At 42.5% G+C, this 27,207-nt stretch overlaps 1 protein-coding gene across 1 annotated transcript in view; it reads left to right on the top strand.

Moving 5' to 3' along the window:
- The window catches only part of LOC126177206 (methionine aminopeptidase 1), a 139,342-nt gene that overhangs the window by 23,197 nt on the left and 88,938 nt on the right, over positions 1-27,207 (top strand). The window contains exon 3 of the mRNA XM_049924438.1: positions 10,632-10,691. Within this exon, the coding sequence (XP_049780395.1) occupies positions 10,632-10,691 (60 nt within the window). The remainder of the gene's footprint in view (positions 1-10,631; positions 10,692-27,207) is intronic.

The following is a 27,207-nucleotide window of genomic DNA, read 5'->3' as shown; positions in this document are numbered from 1 at the left end:
AGGCCAGAGTCCCTCCATTGGAGGTTAGGCATGCACAACTGCTCACTAGTTAAGTTACGCACATTCGTAGTTCTCCTGAGTTTCCAAATTATTGTCTCCTTTTCCCATCCACGGCAGTTCATCTCCCGCATCAGCGGCCCAGCTCAGGGCTTACGATTGCTGTTCGCATGCAATCTCTTTTGTCTGGAGTGGAGTCCTTGCCTTTACCACACTTACTCGAGGTCCATTCATGTACACCTCCATGGTGTACACCTAGGCCGCAACTTCACCTGGACCTTTCGCATGGCCCTAAGGGCTCAGTTAACCCCCGGCTCTCCGCTATCACTTTCTCTTGATTCTTGACATGTACCAGGGCCATGAAGTGGTAGACACCGACCGATCAATGGCTTATGGTGTCGTCGTCCCCCCCCCCCCCCCCCCCCCCCCCCCCCCCCCCCCTGTGGGTTCAGAGTTAAGAATAGGCCCGCGTTATTCCTGCCTGTCGTAAGAGGCGACTAAAAGGAGTCTCAACTGTTTCGGCCTTTAATATGATGGTCCCCAAAGGGTTTGACCACTACATTTCAAAATTTTCCGTTAGTGCGTACCATTTGGGGAAGGACACCTTACGTGGTGCATCTTACATCCATCTTGCCCTAAGATCTGGCACACCCAGTATTGTCATGGAGTTGGATGTACATCGAGCTTCCGGCCACGTCCGCTGAAGTGTGTTCTGGATAGCATACATTCCCTCCATTGTGCACTTCCATCTTTGCCCTCGTGATGTACATGGATATTTCGACACCCGACATCCAGCACGGTAGCCAGTCCATTGTGGTGGGGTTGTCATGTACCCTCTTGGTGGTAGCCCCCTGACTACACAGGGATCGCACTGCTGATGCCTGAGCTGAGACCTCCCCAAGTATGCCGAGGAGTAGATGCCTATCCCTCTGGGGCATCAGGACTCCCGGCAAAGGCCATCCTGCCAGGTGGTCGTTGCTGCGGCTGGGTGGCGCCCGTGGGGAGAGCCCCTGGTCGGAGTGGGTGGCATCAGGGCGGATGACCCGCAATGAAGCGTGGTACATCATCTCTCGCTGGTGGGCCTCCACCAGCAGTCTCTAAGCGATCGAGGTCTAACCTCAATGGGCAGAAATACGATCAGAGATCATTTCCCTCCCTGACCACTCCATGGGAGGAACGCATGGCAAAAGACAGCAGTGGAGATTATTCACCCCGGTACCTTGTCTGTACGCGGGTTGATGGTGAATCTTTTATGCCACCCAAGCCTCAGTTTTTTGTGGAGCATTTAGAGGACAAGTTCGGGGAGGTGGAGGGCTTGTCCAAAATGCGCTCTGGGTCAGTTCTCATCAAAACAGCATCCTCTGTCCAGTCACGGAGGTTGCTCACTTGCGACAAGTTGGGGGATGTTTCTGTCACCATCACTCCCCATAACAGTTTAAACATGGTCCAGGGTATTATCGTCCACAGGGATCTTCTTCTACAGTCCGACGATGAACTACGCACCAACCTAGAACGATGAGGTGTTCACTTCGTCCGGCGCGTCCATCGGGGTCCGAGGGATAATCAGGTAGCCACCGGTGCCTTCATCTTGGCCTTCGAGGGTGATGTCTTACCCGAAAAGGTCAAGGTGATGGTTTACCGCTGTGACGTGAAACCATTTATCCCTCCTCCGATGCGGTGATCGAAATGCTAGAAGTTCGGACACATGTCATCCCGCTGTACTTCCAGCATCACGTGTAGGGATTGTGGACGTCCTTCGCATCCCAATACTCCATGTGCCCCGCCTCCTATCTGTGTTAACTGCGGAGAACACCATTCCCCTTGCTCGCCGGACTGTAGGATATACCAGAAAGAAAGGATGATAATGGAATATAAGACCCTGGACCGCCTGACCTACTCTGAGGCTAGGCGGAAATATGAGAGGCTCCATCCTGTGCCAATGACGTCAACGTACGTCGCCGCTGCTGCAACGACGGTTCTTCCATCTCCTGTGTCGTCCTGTACGGTTGGTTCTATGATTGGTCAGAATCCATCAGCCCCCTCTATTGTGGGGGGCACTTCACACCCTGTTGCTCCTGCTCCATCTTCTTCAGGAGCAACACCCTCCCAACCATCGGGGACATCAGCTCCCCCTTCCCAGCCGGAGAAGCGTAAGACTTCTTCGGCTACTCTCGCCAGGAAGGGATCCCTTGGGAACCTCCCTTCGCAAGTTCCGACCAGTGGAAAAGCGGACACACAAAAGTGGCTGAAACAACCACCCGTCCCTGGTCGTAAGGCCACCCGGTCATCGTCTGTCTCTGAGACTGACCCACTGAAGCCCATGAAGCCTGAACCACCGAAGGCACAGCGCGACAAGCAGAAAAAGAAGAAAGTCCCCAAGACCAACGATATTGTGGTGGCACCCGTCCCACCGCCTCCTACAAGCTCTGCGTCTGAGGACGAGGTGGAGCTTCTGGCGTCCGCTGAGGACCTCGCTCTCGCCGGTCCCTCGGACACGATGGATAGCATTTGCACGTGTGCTCCATTGGACGCAGCAGGTGACCCAGCGGCGTAATCTGCCTTCCCAGTCCCGTCACGCCTTTCACAGACATGGAAAATACCATCCTCCAATGGAACTGTGGCGTTTATTTTAGCCATCTACCTGAGCTACGTCAGCTTCTAAGCATGACACCTGCTTTATGCATTGCCCTCCAGGAAACCTGGTTCCCGGCAATGCGGACCCCTGTCCTTCGTGGATACAGGGGTTATTACTGCAACCGTAGCACTTACAATTGTGTGTCAGGTGGAGCCTGCGTATATGTCCTTACCTCTGTATATAGTGCTCCTGTGCCCCTTCAAACATCATTGGAAGCTGTGGCTGTCCGTGTAAGGACTACCCAGGACATAACGGTCTGCAGTGTCTATCTCCCTCCAGGTGGTACAGTCTCCCTGACCGAATTGGCTGCACTTGTCGCCCAACTCCCCACGCCTTTTCTTCTCCTGGGCGATTTTAACGCCCACAATCCCCTGTGGGGTGGAACGAAGGCTACTGGCCGAGGCAGAGATGTCGAGAATCTCATCTCCCAACTCGACCTCTGCCTCTTAAACACTGGTGCCGCCATACATTTCAGTGTGGCACATGGCACATTCTCAACCATAGATCTGTCGTTGTGCAGCCCAGGGCTTGTACCATCGGTCCACTGGAGAGTCCATGATGACTTGTGTGGTAGTGACCATTTTCCGATCTTCCTCTCACTACCACAGCGTCGCTCCCATGAACGCTTGCCTCGATGGGCATTTAGCAAGGCAAACTGGGAAACGTTCTCCTCTGCTGCCACTGTTGACTCTCTCCCCCACGGTACCATCGATGTGGCGGTTGAGACACTGACTGCAGCAATTGCTTCCGCTGCGGAACGTACCATTCCTCGTTCATTAGGGTGCCCCTGGCAAAAGTCAGTGCCTTGGTGGTGTCCAGAGGTCGCTGAAGCCATTAAAGAACGTCGGCGGGCTCTTCAGCGACATAAGCGGCACCCGTCTTTGGAGAACCTAATTTTTTTCAAACATCTCCGTGCTCAGGCACGGCGGCTCATCAAAAGGCGGAAACAGGAGTGCTGGGAGAAGTAAGTTTCCACCATTGGTTCCCGTACTTCACCCTCCCAGGTGTGGATGAAGATTCGGCGCATCTTTGGATTGCAGCACTCTGCAGGTGTCGCAGGGCTTTCCATCAACGGGCCGGTACCCACCGATGCCGATGCAATCGCCGAGCATTTCGCCCAGCACTATGTTCGGGCCTCTGCGTCGGGGAATTACACGCCCGCGTTTCGCGCGCTAAAACGCCAGGAGGAATGCAAACGGCTTTCTTTTGCTTCTCGCCACCCTGAGGCGTATAACACCCCATTTAGTTTGTGGGAACTCCAAAGCGCCCTGGCACAGTGCCCCGATACAGCCTGTGGGCCAGATGGCATCCGCAATCAGATGATCAAACACCTGTCCCCGGACTGTCAGCGGTGTGTTCTTGCCATCTTCAACCGCATATGGGGCGATGGTGTCTTTCCGTCGCAGTGGCGGGGGAGTACCGTCATTCCGGTGCTGAAGCCTGGTAAGGACCCGCTTAATGTGGATAGCTATCGGCCCATCAGCTTGACAAATACTCTGTGCAAGAGTCGACGGCTGTGTTGGCTGCTCGAGTCTCGGGGTCTTCTGGCTCCGTGCCAGAGCGGCTTCCGTCAGGGCCGTTCCACCGCCGATGCTTTGGTCTTTCTTGAGTCTGCAATCCGTACTGCTTTTTCCAGGCGCCAACACCTCGTCTCCGTCTTTTTCGACCTCTCCAGAGCATATGACACGACGTGGCGGCACCATATTCTCGCCACGTTGCACGGGTGGGGTCTCCGGGGCTCTCTCCCCATTTTTATTCAGAATTTTTTATCTCTTGGGACATTCCGCGTTTTATTGGCACATCCTATAGTTCGCTTCATATCCAGGAGAACGGCGTTCCACAGGGCTCTGTATTGAGCGTGCCCCTTTTCCTTGTGGCCATTAATGGCCTTGCAGCAGCAGTAGGGTCGTCTGTCTCACCCACGTTATATTCTGACGATTTCTGCATCTTTTTCAGCTCTTCCACCATTAGTGTTGAAGAACGTAGGTTGCAGGGAGCCATACGCAAGGCGCAGGCGTGGGCCCTAGCCCATGGGTTTCAATTTTCTCCTGCGAAGACTTGTGTTATGCACTTTTGTCGGCGTCGAACTGTCCATCCCCACCCTAAGCTCTATCTTCAGGATGCCATGCTCAGGGTTGTTGACACTTACCGTTTTCTGGGATTGCTGTTCGATGCCCGGCTTACTTGGCTTCCACATATTCGTCAACTCAAGCGTCAGTGCTGGCAGCATCTGAATGCCCTTCGCTGCCTCAGCAACACAACTTGGGGTGCAGATCGTAATACGCTGCTGCAGCTCTACAAAGCCCTTGTGCTGTCCCGGCTTGATTATGGGAGTGTAGTGTATGGCTCAGCGTCGCCCTCGGCATTGCAACTGCTGGATCCCGTTCACCACTGTGGGGTTCGACAGGCAACAGGAGCATTCCGCACCAGCCCTGTTAATAGCCTCCTCGCTGAGGCTGGGGTTCCTCCGCTTCGTATTCGGCGTCAACAATTGTTAGCCAACTATGCTGCCCACGTCCGTTGTTCTTCCCGTCACCCTAACTACCGTCTCCTTTTCGCCGATGCGGCAGTCCATATCCAACACCGGCGGCCGCGATCAGGCCACACAATTGGGATCTGTGTTTGGTCATTCCTTAGTAATAGAGTGTTGGACTCTTCCATCTGCTTTCCATGTCCGCCCACATACACCACCTTGGTGTATTCGTCGGCCGCAACTTCGGCTGGAACTTTCCCGATGGCCAAAAGATTCAGTTCCTCTTGCAGTCTTGCGCCGCCAATTCCTTGCTCTCCTAGGCACATTCCATGACTCGGAGGTTATCTATAAAGATGGCTCGATGGTTGATGGCCGTGTGGGGTACGCTTATGCTCATGCGGACTATGTAGACCAGCGCTCCTTGCCGGAAGGCTGCAGTGTTTACACCGCAGAGCTAACAGCCATTTTTTGTTCCCTTGAGCGTATTCGTACCAGCACTGGCGAGTCTTTTGTCATTTGCAGTGACTCTCTCAGTAGTCTACAGGCTCTTGACCAGTGCTACCCACGCCATCCCATTGTTGTTGCCATCCAGGAGTCCGTTCATGCTCTTGAACAGCGTGGACGTTCAGTGGTGTTCATATGGACCCCGGGACACGTTGGGATAGCGGGAAACGAACACGCCGACAAGTTAGCTAAAGAAGCCACCCGCAAACTGCCGTTGGAGATCGGCCTCCCGGCAACTGATCTCCGATCGGTGTTACGCCGTCGGGTCTTTGGGATGTGGGCAGACGAATGGCGCACTCTGTCTGTACCCAACAAGCTGCGGCGTGTAAAGGAGACCACGACCGTGTGGGGTTCCTCCATGCGGGCCTCTCGCAGGGATTCTGTTGTTCTGTGTAGGATCCGCATTGGTCACTCTTGGCTGACGCATGGTCATCTGCTGCGTCGAGAGGACCCCCCTCATTGTCGCTGTGGTGAAACCATGACGGTGGCCCATCTATTGTTGGAATGTCCTCTTTTAACCACCCTCAGGCGAACTTTTAACCTCCTGGGTGATTTATCGTGTCTTTTAGCTGACGATGTCTCTATGGCAGATCGTGTTTTAGGTTTTCTTCGAGCAAGTGGCTTTTATAGGTCCCTCTAATTTTATTGCGTCACCCTCTTTTGTGCTGTATCTTTTACTTTGTTTTGTGTTGTAATTCGACTCCACCCTAATCTTTTAGGCTGGAGGTTTTAACGTGTTGCACAGTGGCTGGCTCATCCTATTATTTTCGTGATCAGCCAGCCACGATCCTCTGCTGTACAGTTTTAATTCTTTCTGCCTTTCTTCTCTTTGTTGTTTTTATTGCTGTGCTCCGTTTTCCATGTTTCTTTCTTATTGACCTTGGGGATTTTCTTCCCCTAAAATTTTTATCTTGTGCTTCGAATGACTAATGGATGGTTTCACTGTGCTCTGTGTGTTTATGAAACAAGGGACCGATGACCTATGCAGTTTGGTCCCTTTAATTCTCAAACCAACCAACCAACCAACTATGGCTTATGGTCACGTTGGCTTTGTGTATTTTCATGGAGGACATATTGAACAGCACTCCTTGCCAGATGGCTGCAGTGTTTTCACTGCAGGTTGGCGACCATTTCTTGTGCTCTTGAGCGCATCCACTCATGCCCTAGCAATTTCTTGTCAGTACTGACTCCTTGAGCAGCCTACAAGCTATCGACCAGTACTACCCCTGCCAGCCTTTGGTTGTGACCACCCAAGAGTCCTTCTGTGCCCTGGAACAGTCCAGTCGTTCCTTGGTGTTTGTGTGGACCCCAGGCCACGTTGGAATCACAGGAAATGAACTTGCCGACAGGCTGGCCAAACAAAATGGGCGCTAATGACCACTGTAGTTGTCCGCCCTAAAACCACAAAAAAAAAAGGCTGGCCAAACAGGCTACACAGGAACCACTTCTGGAGATTGGCATCCTGATAACTGACCTGCAAATATTATTACACTGCTAGGTTTTTCAGCTTTGGGAGACTGAATGGTATAATCTCTGTACGCACAACAAACTGCGTGCCCTTAAGGAGACTAAAAATGTGTGGAAGACCTCCATGCGGGCCTCTCGCAGGGACTCTGTGGTTCTCTGCCGGCTCCCCGTTGGGTGTATGTGACTATCACATGGCTACCTCCTCTGTTGCGAGGACCCGCCTTGGTGTCACTGTGGCTCACATATGACTGTCATCCACATCTTGCTGGACTGCCCACTTTTAGCTGTTCTGCGTTGGACTTGTAACCTTCCCAGCATTCTACCTTTGGTGTTGGGCGAAAATGCCTCAACAGCAGATTTAGATTTACATTTTATTCATGATTGTGGGTTTTATCATTTGATCTAAGTTTTAGCACATGTCCTTTGTCCCTCTGTGTCCTTCATTCTGGTGCTTTTAGGGTGGAGGTTTTAATGTGTTGCAGAGTGGCTGGCTTCTCCTTTTTATTCTCATGGTCAGCCCCTTATGGTAATCTGCTCTCTTTTGTTTTGATCTCTTGTACGTGTTTTTGTGTGTCTCTCTCGTTTTCTTGTCCAATTGTGTCCATTTTAGTGTTTTTTGCCCCTCCGTCATTCTTGTAGTTTCTCCTTTCTTCACCTGTGTTTTCTATTACTCCCACCTTAGTGGAATTATTTTAATTGGAATGAGGGACTGGTGAGTTAGCAGTTTGGTCCCTGCCCTCCTCTTTTAAACCAACCAACCAACCAAAAAAACATTCAGTTTTTGAACATTTATTTATAAATGAAAACTGAAGGGTATTACCCAAATTTAATTTGTGCACCACTGCAAAGATGAGTGATGTAGTTGTGTGTCAGTGGTGTTAAGAAACAGCTGAAGTCACTAAAACAGAACAAAGCTCCAGGGTGTGATTGCATCCCTATTAGATTCTGTACAAAATTTGTTGATGATTTAGCCCTTATTTTGACCGTAATCTACGTCTATACTATGCAAATCGCCATGAGGTGCATGGCAGAGGGTATGTCCCATTGTACCAGTTATTATGGTCTCTTCCTGTTCCATTCACATATGAAGTGTGGGACGAATTATTGTTTAAATGTCTCTTTGCATGCAGTACTTATTGTAATCTTATTCTCACGTTCCCTGTGTGAGCAGTAGGCTGGGGTTATGGTATATCCCTAGAGTAATCATTGAAAGCCAATTCTTGAAACTTTGTTAATAGACAAACTGCATGTAGTATCCTACAAATACAGGAGCAGTGAGTCACAGTTGCAATCAGTCAACTCATACAAATACCTAGATGTAATACTTTCTAGGGGTTTAGTCACAGCTAAATTAGATGCAGACTTCTGCTTTTCATTGGTAGAATACTAGAGAAATTCGTTCAGTCTGTAAAGGAAAGTGCTTACAAATTACTCGTGTGACCAAGCTTACAATATTGCTCAAGTATGTGGGCACCAAAATAGGACTAACGGGTAATATTGCAAATATATAAAGAACGGAAACATGAATGGTCTCAGGTTAGTCTGACCCATGGGAAAATGTCAGAGATACTGAGGAAATCGAAGTGGTGGACACCTTAAAATAGATGCATCTGTTCCTAAAAAGCCTACTTTCAAAGTCTCAAGAACTGGTTCAGAATGACGACTTGAGGAATATACCACAACCCCCTATGTATTGCTCCCTTAGGGATCATGAGAATAATGTTAATTTAATTACAGCACACACAAAGGCATTTAAAGTATTCTCACACTCTATACATGAATGGAATGGGAAGAAGCCCTAATAACTGGTACAATAGGTCTTACCTCCTGCCATGCACTTCACAGTGGTTTGCAGAGTATGGTTATAGATGTAGATTCAATAAAGACCGAGCGAGGTTGCACAGTGGTAAGCACACTGGACTCGCATTCGGGACGACGACAGTTCAAACCCGCGTCCGGCCATCCTGATTTAGGTTTTCTGTGACTTCCCTAAATCACTTCAGGAAAATGCCAGGGTGTTTCATTTGACAGGGCACAGCTGATTTCCTTTCCCCATCCCTTCCTGAAGGTTCAGTAAAGTATATTGGTGTTCAGACCAACCTTCAAGTTAGTTATGACTTTACTATTTTCATAGCTCTGGCTCTTTGCCTCGATGCCTCATATAAATATGTTTTTGCTACTAAGATGCAGTGAGGTACTGCTTTGAATGCTTTTTAACCACAGCTGAGCTGGCCTTCAAATTTATAAAAGGGTGTGGCTCTTCTAATTATCAGGCTATACCAAAGCTATGGAATTAATTTTATGCTTTTTCTTGGATTCTGCTCACTGTCCATCTTCTCTACCCCAGCCCTCCGAACCTCACCCCTATCCATTCCCCCCTCCCCCACCTTTTTCCAGTACCTCATACAAACATAATGTCAATTTTACATTTGGTATGGTGTTTTATACATGAAAAATGTGTTTCATTTGTGTTAAGTAATTGTCTTAAACAATACGAAAGTGCATACATAATTGGCGTCATAATAATTACAGCTAGCTTCATTTTGCAGCTTATTTGATCTTCCCATGTATAATCCATGGAGAAAAAATAAAAACTTTGAGGTTCATCGATGACATTGTAATTCTGTCAGACAGCAAAGGACTTGGAAGAGCTGTTGAACGGAATGGACAGTGTCTTGAAAGGAGGGTATAAGATGAACATCAACAAAAGCAAAACGAGGATAATGGAATGTAGTTGAATTATGTCGGGTGATGCTGAGGGAATTAGATTAGGAAATGAGACACTTGAAGTAGTAAAGGAGTTTTGATATTTGGGGAGCAAAATAACTGATGATGGTCAAAGTAGAGAGGATATAAAATGTAGACTGGCAGTGGCAAGGAAAGCATTTCTGCCAAAGAGAAATTTGTTAACATTGAGTATAGATTTAAGTGTCAGAAAGTCATTTCTGAAAGTATTTGTATGGAGTGTAGCCATGTATGGAAGTGAAACATGGACGATAAATAGTTTGGACAAGAAGAGAATAGAAGCTTTCGAAATGTGGTGCTACAGAAGAATGCTGGAGATTAGATGGGTAGATCACATAACTAATGAGGAGGTATTGAATAGAATTGGGGAGAAGAGGAGTTTGTGGCACAACTTGACTAGAAGAAGGGATCATTTGGTAGGACATGTTCTGAGGCATCAAGGGATCACAAATTTAGCATTGTAGGGCAGTGTAGAGGGTAAAAATCATAGAGGGAGACCAAGAGATGAACACACTAAGCAGATTCAGGACGACGTAGGTTGCAGTAAGTAGTGGGAGATGAAGAATCTTGCACAGGAAGACAACAACAACATGTATTGTAGCTCTAAATAAAAATACAAACTTATGTACCATTGGTGATCCTCTGTTGTAAGAATGTTCTGAGTTTATAAAGACTAGTTGGTACAAACATTGTTAGTTAGTTAGTATTTTACATGGCGCCTAGTTAGCTTGAGTTCGTATTTCTGTTATGTGAAAAGCTGTGTAAGACAATTCTGAAAGTGAGATAATCAAACTACAATTTATTTTTCAGAGGGATTGTCTCCAAATGACAAGGAAGACTATGAGCCCTGGCCAAATTACAGATTTACTGGTAAGTTACGATAATACCTGAGTGCCTTTTTTTGTGAAGTTTTTGTTTGACTTATAATTAATCATCTCTGCTGTAAAATGTTCATACTTTTAAATTATATAAATGTAAAGGATGAGCACCCTGATTATAAAAATTTATAACAGAATAACTGTTTGACATAATGAGTTACATTTTGTGCCATTACATAGGTTACTGTTACGTAAAAAAACCACCTACGTTAGTAAACCTCAGCGTGTGCTCCTTTCGTAGCTCAGAGAATGTCGAGGCGGTATTCCAGTTCCCGCTGGGTGTTACGTAACATGTGTTTTGTCTCAGTACCCACAGCAGCTTGTATCCAAGCCTTCAGTTTGTCAACGTCAGCAACTGGTGTGACGAAGACTCTGTCCTTGATACAGCTCCAGAAAAAAGTCAAGGGTGTAATGTCTGGAAAGGGGAGTAATATCCGGATCGATGGGTGGGAAGGAACGGTCCAGCACCCTGGCCGCCCTGCCCTCCAGACACCAGTTGCTGACGTCGAAGAACTGATGGCTAGGATACAAGCTGCTGTGGGTACTGTGACAGAACACATGTTAGGGAACACTTGGCAGGAACTGGTATACCACCTCGACATTCTCCGAGCTACCAAGGGAGCACACGTTGAGGTTTACTAACGTAAGTGGTCTTAAAAAAAACTAGTAACACTAACCTGTGTAACAGCATCAAATGTAACTTACTATGTCAAATTGTTATAAATTTTTATAATCAGGGCTCATCCTGTATATCACAAAAAGAAAGCTAGAAAAATTGACGTGCACAGTCCTTTACTACCCTACCCATGCTGACAGCTTCAACGATCTAGCAGACAGCATTAGGCATGGAGGTTAAAGTTTGATTTTCTGTGACCAAATCAGGTTCATTATTATTATTCTTTCCTTTCTCAGATGTTATGTATGGTTAAAAATGGAAAGTGACGCAGACCTTGATCAAGCGTGACTTCCCTTTAACTGTACGGTATATGTTAAATTGCATTTAGGAACTTTCACGTAATTGAACATGTATCAATAATTACAGATTTCTGTAGTTGTATATATATATGTTTGGATGTAGCTGTATTGCATTGATGTACTGGTCGATATTGTGTGGTATGACTCCTGTAATTGATAGTATAATTGGTACAATGTCAACTTTATCCTGATGCCACATGTCCTTGACTTCCTCAGCCAGCTGGATGTATTTTTCAAATTTTTCTCCTGTTTTCTTTTGTATATTTGTTGTATTGGGTATGGATATTTCAATTAGTTGTGTTAATTTCTTCTTTTTATTGGTGAGTATGATGTCAGGTTTGTTATGTGGTGTTGTTTTATCTGTTATAATGGTTCTGTTCCAGTATAATTTGTATTCATCATTCTCCATTACATTTTGTGGTGCATACTTGCATGTGGGAACATGTTTTTTGTATTAGTTTGTTGTATGGCACGTTGTTGATGTGTTATTTTTGCTACATTGTCATGTCTTCTGGGGTATTCTGTATTTGCTAGTATTGTACATCCACTTGTGATGTGATCTACTGTTTCTATTTGTTGTTTGCAAAGTCTGCATTTATCTGTTGTGGTATTGGGATCTTTAATAATATGCTTGCTGTAATATCTGGTGTTTATTGTTTGATCTTGTATTGCAATCATGAATCCTTCCGTCTCACTGTATATATTGCCTTTTCTTAGCCATGTGTTAAGATTCGTCTTGATCGGTGTGTGGCTGTGTTAGATGATACGGGTTCTTGCCATGTAGTGTTTTCTTTTTCCAATTTACTTTCTTCATATCTGTTGATGTTATGTGATCTAAAGGGTTGTAGAAGTGGTTATGAAATTGCAATGGTGTAGCCGATGTATTTATATGAGTGATTGCTTTGTGTATTTTGCTAGTTTCTGCTCGTTCTAGAAAGAATTTTCTTAAATTGTCTACCTGTCCATAATGTAGTTATAATAGAAGGAAACATTCCACGAAGGAAAAATATATCTAAAAACAAAGATGATGTGACTTACCAAATGAAAGTGCTGGCAGGTCTACAGACACACAAACGAACACAAACACACACAAAATTCAAGCTTTCGCAACAAACTGTTGCCTCATCAGGAAAGAGGGAAGGAGAGGGAAAGACGAAAGGATGTGGGTTTTAAGGGAGAGGGTAAGGAGTCATTCCAGCCCCGGGAGCGGAAAGTCTTTCCGCTCCCGGGGCTGGAATGACTCCTTACCCTCTCCCTTAAAACCCACATCCTTTCGTCTTTCCCTCTCCTTCCCTCTTTCCTGATGAGGCAACAGTTTGTTGCGAAAGCTTGAATTTTGTGTGTGTTTGTGTTCGTTTGTGTGTCTGTCGACCTGCCAGCACTTTCATTTGGTAAGTCACATCATCTTTGTTTTTAGATATATGTCAATAATGTAGGTTTTTTATGTCGATAAACCCCTTCCTCCTTCCTTTCTGCTTAATGTGAATATTTCTGTTGCTGAATGTATGTTATGTATTCTATATTTGTAGCATTGTGATCGTGTAAGTGTATTGAGTGCTTCTAGGTCTGTGTTACTCCATTTCACTACTCCAAATGAGTAGGTCAATATTGGTATATCATAAGTATTTATAGCTTTTGTCTTGTTTCTTGCTGTCAGTTGCTTCCAGTATTTTTGTTAGTCTTTGTCTATATTTTTCTTTTAGTTCTTCTTTAATATTTGTATTATCTATTCCTATTTTTTGTCTGTATCCTAGATCTTTATTGGCATTTGTTTTTTCCATCGCTTCTATGGCGTCACTGTGGTTATTCAATATGTAATCTTCTTGTTTAGTGTGTTTTCCCTTGACTATGCTATTTTCTTACATTTGTCTGTTCCAAAAGCCATATTTATATCATTGCTGAATACTTCTGTTATCTTAAGTAATTGGTTGAGTTGTTGATTTGTTGCTGCCAGTAGTTTTAGATCATCCATGTATAGCAAATGTGTGGGTATGTTCCAGTAATATTGTATCCATAATTTGTATTATTTAGCATGTTGGATAGTGGGTTCAGAGCAAGGAAGAACCAGAAAGGACTTGATGAGTCTCCTTGGTATATTCCACGCTTAATCTGTATTGGCTGTGATGTGATATTATTTGAATTTGTTTGGATATTAAGTGTGGTTTTCCAATTTTTCATTACTATGTTTAGGAACTGTATCAATTTAGGATCTACTTTGTATATTTCCAATATTTGTAGTAACCATGAGTGGGGTACACTATCAAAAGCTTTTTGGTAATCAATGTATGCGTAGTGTAGCAACCTTTGTTTAGTTTTAGCTTGATATGTCACCTCCGCATCTATTATCAGTTGCTCTTTACATCCTCGTGCTCCTTTGCAACAGCCTTTTTGTTCTTCATCTATAATTTTGTTCTGTGTTGTACGTGTCATTAATTTCTGTATAGTGACTGAAGTTAATATTTTGTAGATTGTTGGTAGGCATGTTATGGGGCGATATTTTGCTGGGTTTGCTGTGTCTGCTTGATCTTTAGGTTTCAGATAAGTTATTCCATGTTTAAGTGTATCAGGGAATGTGTATGGGTCTGCAATGTAACTGTTAAATAATTTAGTTAGATGTGAATGTGAGGTGAACTTCTTTAGCCAGAAATTTGGTATTTTATCTTTTCCAGGGGCTTTCCAATTGTGAGTAGAATTAAGTGGTTGGGTGACTTCATGTTGCAAAATTATCACTTCAGGCATTTGTGGTATCATCTTGTATTAGTCTCTTTCTGCTTGTATCCACCGTGCATGCCTGTTATGTTGTACCGGGTTTGAACATATGTTGCTCCAGAAGTGTTCCATGTCTGTTATGCTTGGTGGATTGTCTATTTTAATGTGTGTGTTATCTATTGTCTGGTAAAATTTCTTTTGGTTTGTGTTGAATGTTTGGTTTTGTTTCCTTCTATTTTCACTTTTTTTGTATATTCTAAGTCGTTTGGTCAATGCTTGTAATTTCTGCTTCTTTTCATGTAATTGCTCTATCGCTTCTTGTTGTGAGATTTTACCTAACCTTTTTCGTTTTTTTTCTGACATTTCATTTCCTATAAATTGTGTTAGCTGTCAGATGTCTCTTCTCAGTTTTTCTATTCTGATCTGTAGCATGTGTTGCCATGCTGGTTTTGTGGGTTTCTTCTGTGTGTTGGTTGGTTCTGATCTCTGCCTAGTGTGTACATTTAGTGTAGTGAGTGCTCCTATATAAACCAGTAGTTGTAACTCCTTCCATAGTTGTGTTTTCATTTATTTTGTTGTGTATGATTGTGTTGATAGTTTTTATTGTTGTTTCTACTTGTGAGTTATTTGGCGGTCTATGCAAGAATGGTCTAATGTCTGTATTTGTGTCTTCGTATTCTATGTATGTCAGCTGAAAAGTCTCTTCTATATCTAACATGTGTGTCACTTCGAGTTCTATTTGTGCTTGTTCTGGTGGCTGTCTTAAGATTTCGTTTTCCTCTGATTGTTTAATTGATGCGTGTTGTTCTTTGTTTGTTTGCTCTGAGATGTTTGAGTCCATTACTATGTTTTCTTCTTCTTCTTCTGATTGCACATTATTTTGTTCCAGTATTTGTTGTACTTGTTGTTTGATCTTTTCTAATTCTGACTGGGGTATCCTGTTATTGTTGATTATTACACGGATCTGATCAGCTAGTCGTTGTTCTGTTAAAAAATTTAATTCTGGGTATCTGGTAATAAATGTTGTGTATACTTGTGATTTGTATCCAGTTGTGTTGGTTCCTAGGTTTGTTGCTTGGTAATAACAGAACATTAGGTGTTGATTAACTTCATCTGACCATCTCATCCTCTGTCTTTGTTTTCCTTCTAGGGTGGTTGCAGGAAGCATATCCTGCAAAACACCTCTATTTGGATTTAAATCATTTTCCAGTTGGCTTGCAGTGTCGTTACCATTGTGGGCGGGCATAGGGTTCAAGCGTCGTCCCCGACCATGACGGCGCTTGTCCAAGGTTTCTTTAGTTCCGTCCTGAACCAAGTAATCGCACTAAAAGGGGGGTTAGCCCTATTAGTGGTTTGTTCTTTTCGTCGCCTTTTATGACTGGCAGAACATATCGGAGGCCTATTCTTTTCCTGGGCCTCCACGGAATTATTATTATTATTATTTCTTTACTTTCTCAGACGTTAAGTCTGGTTAAAAATGGAAAGTGACGCGGACCTTGATCAAGCGTCACTTCCTTTTAACTGTACGGTATATGTTATATTGCATTTAGGAACTTTCGGGTAATTGAACATGTATCAATAATTACGGATTTCTGTAATTGTATATATAAGTTTTGATGTAGCTGTATTGCATTGATGTACTGGTGGATATTGTGTGGTATGACTCCTGTAGTTGATAGTATAATTGGTATAATGTCAACTTTATCCTGATGCCACATGTCCTTGACTTCCTCAGCCAGTTGGATGTATTTTTCAATTTTTTCTCCTGTTTTCTTTTGTATATTTGTTGTATTGGGTATGGATATTTCGATTAGTTGTGTTACTTTCTTCTTTTTATTGGTGAGTATGATGTCAGGTTTGTTATGTGGTGTTGTTTTATCTGTTATAATGGTTCTGTTCCAGTATAATTTGTATTCATCATTCTCCAGTACATTTTGTGGTGCATACTTGTATGTGGGAACGTGTTGTTTTATAAGTTTATGTTGTAAGGCAAGCTGTTGATGTATTATTTTTGCTACATTGTCATGTCTTCTGGGGTATTCTGTATTTGCTATTATTATTATTATTATTATTATTATTATTATTATCTTGTAGTAGTTTTGAGGCCAAACTGCTGGCTCAGAACCATCACTACCAAAACCTAATTTACAAAGAAAGGAGATACCTGACTTGATTCCTCCATCCATTGTGACATATAGATCACATCAGGGAGAACTTTCAGGGATGTGGAGTAAGTTAAAGTATACTTTAACAAAACTAAATGAGTCAATCATGAAAAGTCTCAAAACTTGGCTGTTTCACTGACTGTTACTTATTTTTGCCAGTAATTTAAAGTAATAAATTTAAGGAATGCTCAATTAGAAAAAAAGTCTGGATTGCAGAATATCTCACTTATCAAATTGGCACATTTAAATTGCCATCTTCAGACTAAGAACACTATTTCCCTAGAGTTGGTGACATAGTAAACAGCTGAATATGGTCACAATAAAAACTTCAGCCACGGTTGTGACCATACGCAGCTGTTCAGTGCTGCCAGATCCAAGCAAATGGTGCTCATAATCTGAAGATGGTCTTTTAAATATGCTAAAACCAGTCATTTTAATAGATGAGGTAATCTGTGAGCTTGGCTGTTTTTTTGTGATTGATAATCAAGAACAGATCGCTGCTACCCCCTTACCATGTTGGTAAAAATTATGAAATAAAGCTTTTAAGAAGAAGAAGAAGAAGAAGAAGAAGAAGAAGAAGAAGAAGAAGAAGAAAGGAAGGTGGGGGGGGGGGGGGGAGGTTCGGGGAGAGAGATTGGGAGGGGAGTGGGAGTCAAGACTTCCTCAGGTACATCTCCTGTTGGGAACTTAATATTTGCTTCATTACAGTGGTATTTTTCAGAGAAAATAGTTAATTACATGTGTAAGAGATGCCTGTTAACAGTGCAACACTGTCTGTCGGCTAGTTCCACTGTGAAAACAGCTATTTGCCATGTAGCTAACACATGGTTTCAATCTTTGAATCTAGATAATTATGATGTAGACATAGTGGCTAATGTGATAAGGTTTAAATTTCATATGAATTGGTAGGGAGTCTCTGTTTCTTGCTTTGCATCCTGGGAGCTTGTTAAATCCGCTTTAAACACGGGATGTGGTGGCAAACCTACATGAAAATTACTTTTTTATCTTGTATTTCCCTTGTGCCAATCACAGTTTAGCAAAAGTCATTAAGAAGTAAATGTATAGGAAGAGTGAGAATTCAAAGGTCCTTAAAAAGACCTCTATAAGATAGGTGGTTACCTACTTTATACAACAGTATTACAGTTCCTTTCTGCTCAGTAAATACTAAGTTTACTTTATATGAACTTTGACAGACGATAATTTCATAAGACAACTGTGTGTGGAAATATGCAAAATAAGCTTATCTTTTTTGTCTTTAAATCAACACAATAAGGGACATTTAAGGATAAATTGTGGTAAACTGAAAATCTTCCTTAGTTTGTGTCTACTCCATTTTAACTTGGTATCCAGCTGGACTCTAAGGATGTGTACACACATTGTTTCGTTTAGTGTATCACTATGCTAGCAGATGTTTCCCTTGTTTGAAATTGTACAATGAGTCTTTATTAGATTGTGACTGCTTACTGTGATTAGATTCTAGTTCTGTGCATCTGAGCTACAGTACGTAAGGTTTTGTTTTAGCCCTTGATGAGTATGTTTAGTTATTGGAAGGTAATTATGTAGATCAAGAACAAGAGTGAACCCATATCACTCCTTGTGTGGCTTCACATTTGATGTTCCCCCAAGCTGAGTTGGTTTCGTTCATGTTGCAAATCCCATTAGAGCACAGCATGCATTAGTGGCAGCAACAAACATTTTTTATCACATCAAGGCGTCTTTTGGAGTGGGAATTCACATCCAAAACTGTAACCAATGATGGATTGCAACCCATTTATAGGTGGAGAGCCAATGTTACATTTTTAGCAACTGGCAACTGGACACAGGTTGACTTGCTAATATGGTTTGGAATGACAGCGTGGAGTATTTAGTTGCGGTAGTGTTAAATGCATCCACACTGTCTCAAAATTGCATATTGCCAAGTTCCTTGGTGCATATGATTAACCATACAATGGAACTATATGAAAAAAGATGCTGTGTGAAGACATACCACTTTCATAAAGACATTTTCTTTACTACACATTCTTTCTCATATTTCATTACTAATGTTTTCTTGTATCACTGGTAATAGATTTGAAGAATTACATCACATTGACCCTCTATTGTATGATTTTTTTTTTTAATAGGAAACACTGTCAATAAAGAACATCTGGGGGTAGGGTGTGACACACAAAACACTGTGTGATAGGTTGAACACAGAAATTTTGATATAATTTTGATTTATTCAATATTTTAGTTTTGTTGCCATATGGCAACACCATGCGTATGTCAACACACTTCCCAGAAGACTTGCAACACTTTTATTTACATACATGTATAAAATGACTTGGGAAAGATACACAAATGGGCTTCTACATACATTTATGAATAGTTCTAGGTGAAAAACTGTTACTTTTCTGTTTTCATAAAATATTTTGTCATATTATTCAACAATTAGATACCTCATTTCATCGCTCATTGTGAAATTTCAAAAAATTTGCAGTGAAACGTAAATGCACTTTGCATTTCAAACACATCACTCTCCCAATTCCATTGCATGATGGAACTTTGCACCTTCCTTTGAGATCCATAATAGGCACATGTCCTGTGCCATCTAGCCGCATATCTTTTTCAGGCAGTGCAGCTGTTGGCCCTTTCTTATTTTTGCCATGTAGGCTCTCTCAATTGAATTACTTCTGGGTCTTCCTTGCTTTCTTGCCTCACTTTTTCCCTGGAACAACAAACCTCTATCTATCGCCTTCTTGAACTCTGCTAAAGCAAGCATGCTTTTCCAATGCATTCCACTTGATAGTTCATCTCTTCTGTAAAGAAACCAAGTTCTCTACCATCAGGTCTAGAAAATGAAAAGAATATTCTGTGATACAATTTTTTTAGAACGTATCTGAATCCTATACAATGCTAGAACAGAATCCACAAGATCTAAATCTCCCATGAACTGAACTGATTATACTCTACTACTGCCCTGGGTCAAGGCACCTTGACTGATTTCAACTACTTGTCAAATCTTTCTACTTCAGTCATTGGATTTCCTCCCACAAAATTGCTGAATAATGTCACAAATCTGTTGTCATTCCACTTTACAGCAGAATACTGCATATTTCCCATGGAACACTTTCATCTGTTTCACCTCTTCCAGATTTGTTCATTTTCTTGTCAGTCGAAAACATATCCTTTTAAGCGATTGGAACAAACAGTGCCTAGGCTGTAGATTCCTCTTTCTGCCAGGTTCATTTGCAGACCTATAACTACAGAACCAGTTGTCAAAAAAATATCTTACAATTTTTGTTCTCAGGTATTACTCTAGCTAGCCTTAGCATATCATTTCCACTGGCTCCTATGTCAGGAAGATGTTCATTTTGATTAGTTCTGCCAGTATACAGTTCAAAGTTGTGTACTAAACCACTCACACTAGATAGCAGAAACATTTTGTAGCCTCTTCTTCTTCCTTCTCTTACATTGAATGACGCTCTCTGAAGGGTATAATCTGCTCATCGAGACCGAATTTTTGCAGCTTCGGTAGCACTTTACATTTAGAAACAGTACGGTCAATAAGGCTTATGATTTTGTATATAGGATCATACCCTGGCTCTCCTTTGGGTATTGTTCTCGAATTGTCAGCAAAATTTATGTTAATTTTTATTTGTTCAAAGCAATTTATACACATTCTGTCAGCTACAATGGGAACTCAAGTCACAGGATTCCAGTAATGACTAGTAGAAGTGTTCAACCAACTGAGTTACCCAAGTGTGACTCACGACCCATTCTCACAACTTTACTTCTGTCAGTACTTCGTCTCCTACTTTCCAAACTTCACATTAGCTCCCTCGCAAAATAGAAATACTATTGGCACAACTTAAAAGTATGGAAATGCCTTGATTGCACAATTCTTGTGTTACACATTTCATATTTTCATCATCAGACAGAATATTTAGGTCAAACTTTAGTTTGAAAGTGAGCACACAAGTTGAACTCCTCTCATATAGGCCTATTTGAACGTGCTTTGTCTATTTGAAGGTAACCAGTGCCCAAACTTGACATTTAATAAAGAATTGTATGATTTGAATGGCCACCTGCCTGTACCATGGATGTAGTTCTACATCAAGTAAAAGGAAAAACTATTCATTAGTTAGGTGGGTTGCATATTTCATGGTAAAATATTTGCATAATACAGGCTCAACCTCACTTCACTAGTCATGTATATGCTGTAAATGTCCCTGTAACTCAGGGCATTCAATCTTGCACTGTGATAAACTTTACAAACAAAAACCGCACATCAGGTACTGTGCCAGCAACTTCAGACATGACTGTAACACAAACTAATTGTGCTTTTAATGATGATGTAAATGTTGTAGTTGTGAGCTCTGTTATTGTAGAGGTGATTTGCTAATTACTTCTTCACTTGAACCAGCCCACCATTACATTACTTTTTCTTAGGTTTTAGTGTGTTATGGTTAAGGTGAGCATCTAAAACATGCTCATGTTAAGTTGTGATGCATTTGACTTAATTGCAGATCACTGGTGTTGACTATCAGCAAATGAGAGTGCAGAAATACTTTGTTGATTACTCTACAGTCTCTGATAAGATTCCCTCGAATATCTCCCAAAGATGGGCTTTTAAACAAGGCAGGCTGGGAAGCTTTAACCTCTGCCTGTCACCATTGAATCTCCCCCACATGGTACCATCAATGTGGTGGTTGAGCAGGTCGCTAGAACAATCATTTCTGCTGTGGAAAACATGATACCTTGTTCTTTAAGGTGCCTCCGGCAAAAGTCAGTACCTTGGTGGTCACTGAAAATCGCTGAGGCCATTAAAGAGTGTCGGTGAGCTCTATAGAAACACAAGCAACACTCTTCCCGTGAGCACCTAATAACTTTTAAACAGCTCCACGCCTGCGTTAACCAGCTTAGAAACAGAGACGGAAACAGGAATGCTGTAAGAGGTAAGTCTCAACCATTGGGTGCCATACGTCACCAGACCCAGACAGTTGTCACTAGCATTAACATCGATTGTGTGTTATCTATCGATGCAAACGCAATTCCCGAGAACTTTGCTGAGCACTATGCTTGAGCCTCCGTGTCGGAGAATTATCTCCCAGCCTTTCGCACCCTCAAACGGTGGATGGCAAGGAAAGCCCTCTCATTCACTGGACATCACAGTGAACCCTATAATGCTCCATTTACAGAGTGGGAGCTCCTCAGCACCCTTGCACATAGCTCCGACACAGCTGCTGGGCCAGATCAGATCCAGTCAGATGATCAAACATCTCTCATCCGACTGCAAGTGACATCTCCTCGTCATTTTTAACTGGATCTGGTGAGATGGGGTCTTTCCATCACAATGGCGGGAGAGCACCATTATTCCAATGCTCAAACCCAGCAAATACCCGCTTGATGTGGATAGCTATCGGCCCATTAGCCTCACCTACGATCTGTGTAAGCTCTTAGAGTGCATGGTAAGTCGGTGGTTGTGTTGGGTCCTCGAGTCACATTGTCTACTGGCTCCATGCTAGGCATGACACGACCTGGCGACATCATATCCTTGCAACATTATGTGAGTGGGGTATCTGGGGCCCACTCCCAATTTTTATCCAAAATTTCCTATTGCTCCATACTTTCTGTATCCCAGTTGGTGTCTCCCATACTTCCCCATATCTAGGAGAATGGGGTCCCACAGAGCTGTGTATTGAGTGAATCTATTTTTAGTGCCCATTAGTGGTCTAGCAGCAGCTGTCAGGCCGTCCGTCTCACCTTCCCTATATGCAGACGACTTCTGCATTTTGTACTGCTCCTCCAGTACTGGTGTTCCTGAGTGGCACCTTCAGGGAGACATCCACAAAGCGCAGTCATGGACTCTAGCCCACGGTTTTCAGCTCTGAAGTTGTGTGTCATTTACTTCTGTGCCGTTCATCCTGAACCAGAATGTTACCTTGATGACGATCCACTTACGGTAGTGGAGACATATCGATTCTTAGGTCTGGTTTTCGATGCCCGATTGACGTGGCTTTCTCATCTTTGTCAGCTGATGCAGAAGTGCTGGCAGGACCTCAATGCCCTCCGCTGCTTAAGCAACACCAACTGGGGTGCAGATTGCTCTACGCTGCTGCAGTGGGGTGGGTATCATACCATCAGTATTTTGGTCTCCCCCCCCCCCCCCCCAATCTCTGCCCCCTTCTAAACCAACCAACAGTCTCTGACATAATCTGTAGGACATTTCAGACTTTGTGGGCTGGCCTCAATGATCAATTCCTTCCAAAACTATCAAGATCTCAAACTATGTTGCAACATTGAGCAGTAAATCCGCAATGACTTGTATTTGCCATATGTATTTGGTACTGAGGAGGCATTCCTGCAGACTCCAAAAATCACGTAGCCATAGGCTGGCCAATTGAAGGATTGGTCACTATTAACTTGAGGTTCCTCTGCTCTGCAAGAGAAATATCACATCGCCATGGTTGCACAAATAGAGATCCTGAAGATACTTGCTAGTGAGTGTGACTACCCGATGTTAGTAACAGTGATGAGTCTTCAATGGACTCTCAAAGGAATAGTCCTCAGTCTGTACAATGGCTGTTACAGCTCACTAGTTTAATGTTTCTACAAGAGTGATAAAGTATGTGTTTAGTTAGTCTGTTTCAGCGCACAAATTTCAACTGGTTAAAGGCTCAAAACATTGTCATTTTTTGTTGCAGTTCTGTCAGAAGACCTGTTTTATTTTACAGCAAATGAAGTGAATAGATTTTACATGTATACCAAGGCACATACTCGCAAATGTGTGTTTCTCAACTGTCAAGCTGGAATTATACTGGAGCTGAGGAACCTTGTTGTCTTACAATTTGTCTTCTATTGGACAAAGTTAAAAAGTTGAAAATTAGTGATTATTGATCCATTAATATACTTTCAACATTAGTTTTCAGCAAAATTATGTCCAGAGACTTTTATTTTACATTTGAAAATGCTGCACTTTAAGGAGAAGTAAGCAGGTGACAGTTTCTTTAAAATGAGGAATCTCTTTGAAATTCATATGATGATTCACAGCTATTTAGTCCACATCAGAAGCCATGTATTCACAAAAGCCAGTTGTTGTACAAAGCTAGATCATCTTTTAAACAATTTATTCCATCCAAGAGAAATACATTTGAAATATGCATTTGTACTGTGTGACTGTCAGACTGGATACATTTTGGAATTAATTGTATATACCAATGCAACAATAGAAATTGTGATTCACAATTTAGAGAAAAGTAGCAACCTAGTACAACACTCAAGAGAGCATATTTACAACAGGGACATACTCTGTATGTTGACATGGCATTTCAGTCCAGATCCATTCCTCTGAGTTCACAAACACAGAATAACTGCATGTAGCGGTAACAATGGGTGAAACATTAGGTAACTGAAACAGAGAAGCAAAGAAAGTGATTCTAGCAAGTGGTTTGATAAGAGAAGTGTGAATGTTGCCCACATGTAACCCAACACAAAGGGTTGAAACAGAGGAGACTGACGGAAATACTGCAACAAAGTAAATAAATAAATTAAAAAATTAAAAAAAAACAGGAAACCCCAGTTTATTGTAGATTAAAAGTAGAGTATGAGTACAGTGTACCATAGTGAGTTCTGTAATATTAGAGCATAAGACTGAGAAATTGTACAAGAAAGATTTTTTCACATTCAGTTTAAGTACATTTTAAATGCACATGCTCTCCACAAGTTGATTACAGGGTGAAAAATGGCTCTCTGTTTCTCGTCTCTCTTGTTAGGGAAAGTGTAGAAAAATGTGTGACAGGACAGAGAAAAGCTGGCTGAGAAAGGCATTCCATTGATGAGCATCCTCCACAATTTACAGGGAGGCATATTCCTGATGTTATTGTGACTGAACATTGAAAGAAAAATTTGCTGATGTGCAGACGTGTGGTTTCCACAAAACAAAAAGCGCACCAGGAAACAAGATACCAAAGAAAACTTGTAACATACCGTTATATGTGGTACCCTATTTCAAGACTTACTGCACATAGCATTACTGATCATCAGAAACTAAAACAGATAGTTAAAATTATATGGCACTTCTGAATAAATTATTTTAAAAGAAAAAGTGAAAAAATATTGTCACAGAAGAAACTGAGTAGCACAGTCACTGTGGTGTAGTGGTTATGATACTAGATTGTTGCATGGAGGGTCGCGAGTTCAAAACTCACCTGAACTGTAAAATTTTAATTTCTATATTTGGTTTGAGTACATTCTAGAAGTATCCACAAATGTCAAGAATCATTGAACTGGAATATTCTATAACTGTACATACACTGTATGTGTTCTGACCAGAGGCAGTTCGCTCTGCGCTCTTGTATGTGCAAGTGCTGAATAAACCTTCGTTAAATGAAGTTACTGTTTGTCATTCATCTGGAATATGAGAGATGCATACTTCTGAAGAATAACTTGGGCATCGTAGCCTCTGTTGTCTCATTTAAGTATGGATTCGCTGAATTGTGGATAGTTAAATGTCGCTGAGAACCGCAGATCCTCCAAAGGTGCATGTGCGTAGCAAACGCTGAGCCGTTAATTGCCAAACAGCTGACCATCATAGAAACCTCCCATGCCAAGTCTGTGGGCAAAATTAGCGCTACCACTTCGAGAAAAGATCTTCTAGCTCGACTATCATCAGATCTCACTAAGGAACAACAGAAGAAGTTACTTGCCATTCTTCCAGAGTTCTCTGAATGCTTCAATCCACAGGTGAAGAGCAAAATAGACAAATCGATGGTGAAGCACCAGATTAGCGCTGGAGATGATCAACCAATAAGCCAGAGAGCATACCGTGTGTCAGCAATGGAATGTCGAATAATTCATGATGAGGTAGAGAAAATGATGAAGAATGACATCATTCAGCCTTCGCAGAGTCCATGGTCGTCACCAGTGGTTCTCATCAGAAAGAAGGATGGTAGTTGGCACTTTCGTGTTGATTACAGGAAGCTCAATAAGATAACTAAAAAGGATGTTTACCCCCTTCGACAAATTAATGATACACTAGATTGTCTGAAGGGGGCTAAGTTTTTCTCAACCATGGACATGTACTCGGGATACTGGCAAATGGAAGTAGATGAGGCTGATTGTGAGAAAATTGCATTCATCACCCCTGAGGGCCTGTTTGAGTTAAAGGTAATGCCGTTTGGTTTGTGTAATGCACCAGCAACTTTTGAATGGATGATGGATAATCTTGTTATTTAGATGACATTATAGTGTTATCAGACATTTGATGAACACACAAAAATACTGAGGAGCGTTCTTAAGTGTCTCCAACAAGGCAGACTGAAACTTAATCCAAGAAAGTGTCTCTTTGCAGCAATAGAAATCCAAGTATTTTGATACCTTGAGTCAAATGAAGGTGTGCGGCCAGACTCTGAAAAGGTGAGATCTATAACGGAATTTCCTACTCCTAAAAGTATTAGAGACGTGAGAAGCTTCCTTGAATTATGTTCTTATTACTGTCATTTTATCAAAGACTTTTGTATCAAACCCAGGCCATTCCAAGAATTGTTAAAAGCCAATGCTAAATTTATCTGGGGTGGTGCTCAACAAGATTCTTTCGGTGTGCTGTGAAAAGCTCCAACGACTGACCATGTACTTGGTCTGTAGGATGAGAGAGCACCTACAGAACTACACACAGTTGCCAGTGGGTATGGGATCGGTGCTGTTCTGGTGCAAGTTTCAGATGGAAAAGAGAAGGTTATAGCCTATGCTTTCAGGACACTTACAAAAGCTGAGAGAAACTGCTCAACTACGGAAAGAGAATGTCTTGTGATCTGAGCCATGTGCAAATTTAGACAGTATCTCCGTGGAAGGCCATTCACAGTTGTTACAGACCATCATTCACTTTGCTGGTTGACAGGTCTTAAGCATCCAACAGGTGGGCACTACGTCTTACCATAGTGTACGAAAGTGGGAGAAAACACCAAGATGCCAACTGTCTCTCAAGAAATCCTGTGCAAGACCATCAAGACTTTGATGAAGATAGTGACTGTCTTGCTGCACTCCAGGATCTAACTGCTGAGCAGGAGGAGGACACAAAGATATCTCAAATTATGCTTGCCTTAAATCGGTCACAGGATGTGAAAGGACAATTTAAGGTAGTTAATGGATTACTTCGCAAGAAAAACTTTGATTCATTTGGAAAGAGGTGGCTACCAGTGATTCCTAAACACATCTAGTTCTACAGAAATTCCATGACACACCTGTGACCGGACATTTAGGATTTATTAAGACATATGGTAGGATCCATAAGAGATTTTTCTGACCAGGTTTATTTAGAGTGTCTGTCACTATGTGTCGCACTGTCTGCCATAGGACAAAGGCAGTTCCTCAGAAACCACCTGGCTGACTCATACCAATTTCACCAGCCAAAATGCATTTCCAGTGTGTTGGGATTGACTTCCTCGGATGATTTCCAACGTTTGCTAGTGGAAATAGATGGATAACAATAGTTTGCACTGATTATCTGACATGCTATGACATTACAAAAGCCTTGAAAACAGCCAAAGCATTCGAGATAGCCAAATTCATCGTGGAAGACATTGTATTAATACACGGTGCCCCAAGGTCGTTAATTATGGATCAAGGGAAAGTTTTTAAATCGAATCTTGTGACAGAGATAAACCGTCAGTGCAACATTAC

Source organism: Schistocerca cancellata, chromosome 1 (genome assembly GCF_023864275.1).
Source record: "Schistocerca cancellata isolate TAMUIC-IGC-003103 chromosome 1, iqSchCanc2.1, whole genome shotgun sequence".
In the NCBI taxonomy this organism is placed as follows: domain Eukaryota; kingdom Metazoa; phylum Arthropoda; class Insecta; order Orthoptera; family Acrididae; genus Schistocerca; species Schistocerca cancellata.
Note: the sequence above shows the minus strand (reverse complement) of the source record. Positions and strands in the feature narration are given on the sequence as shown.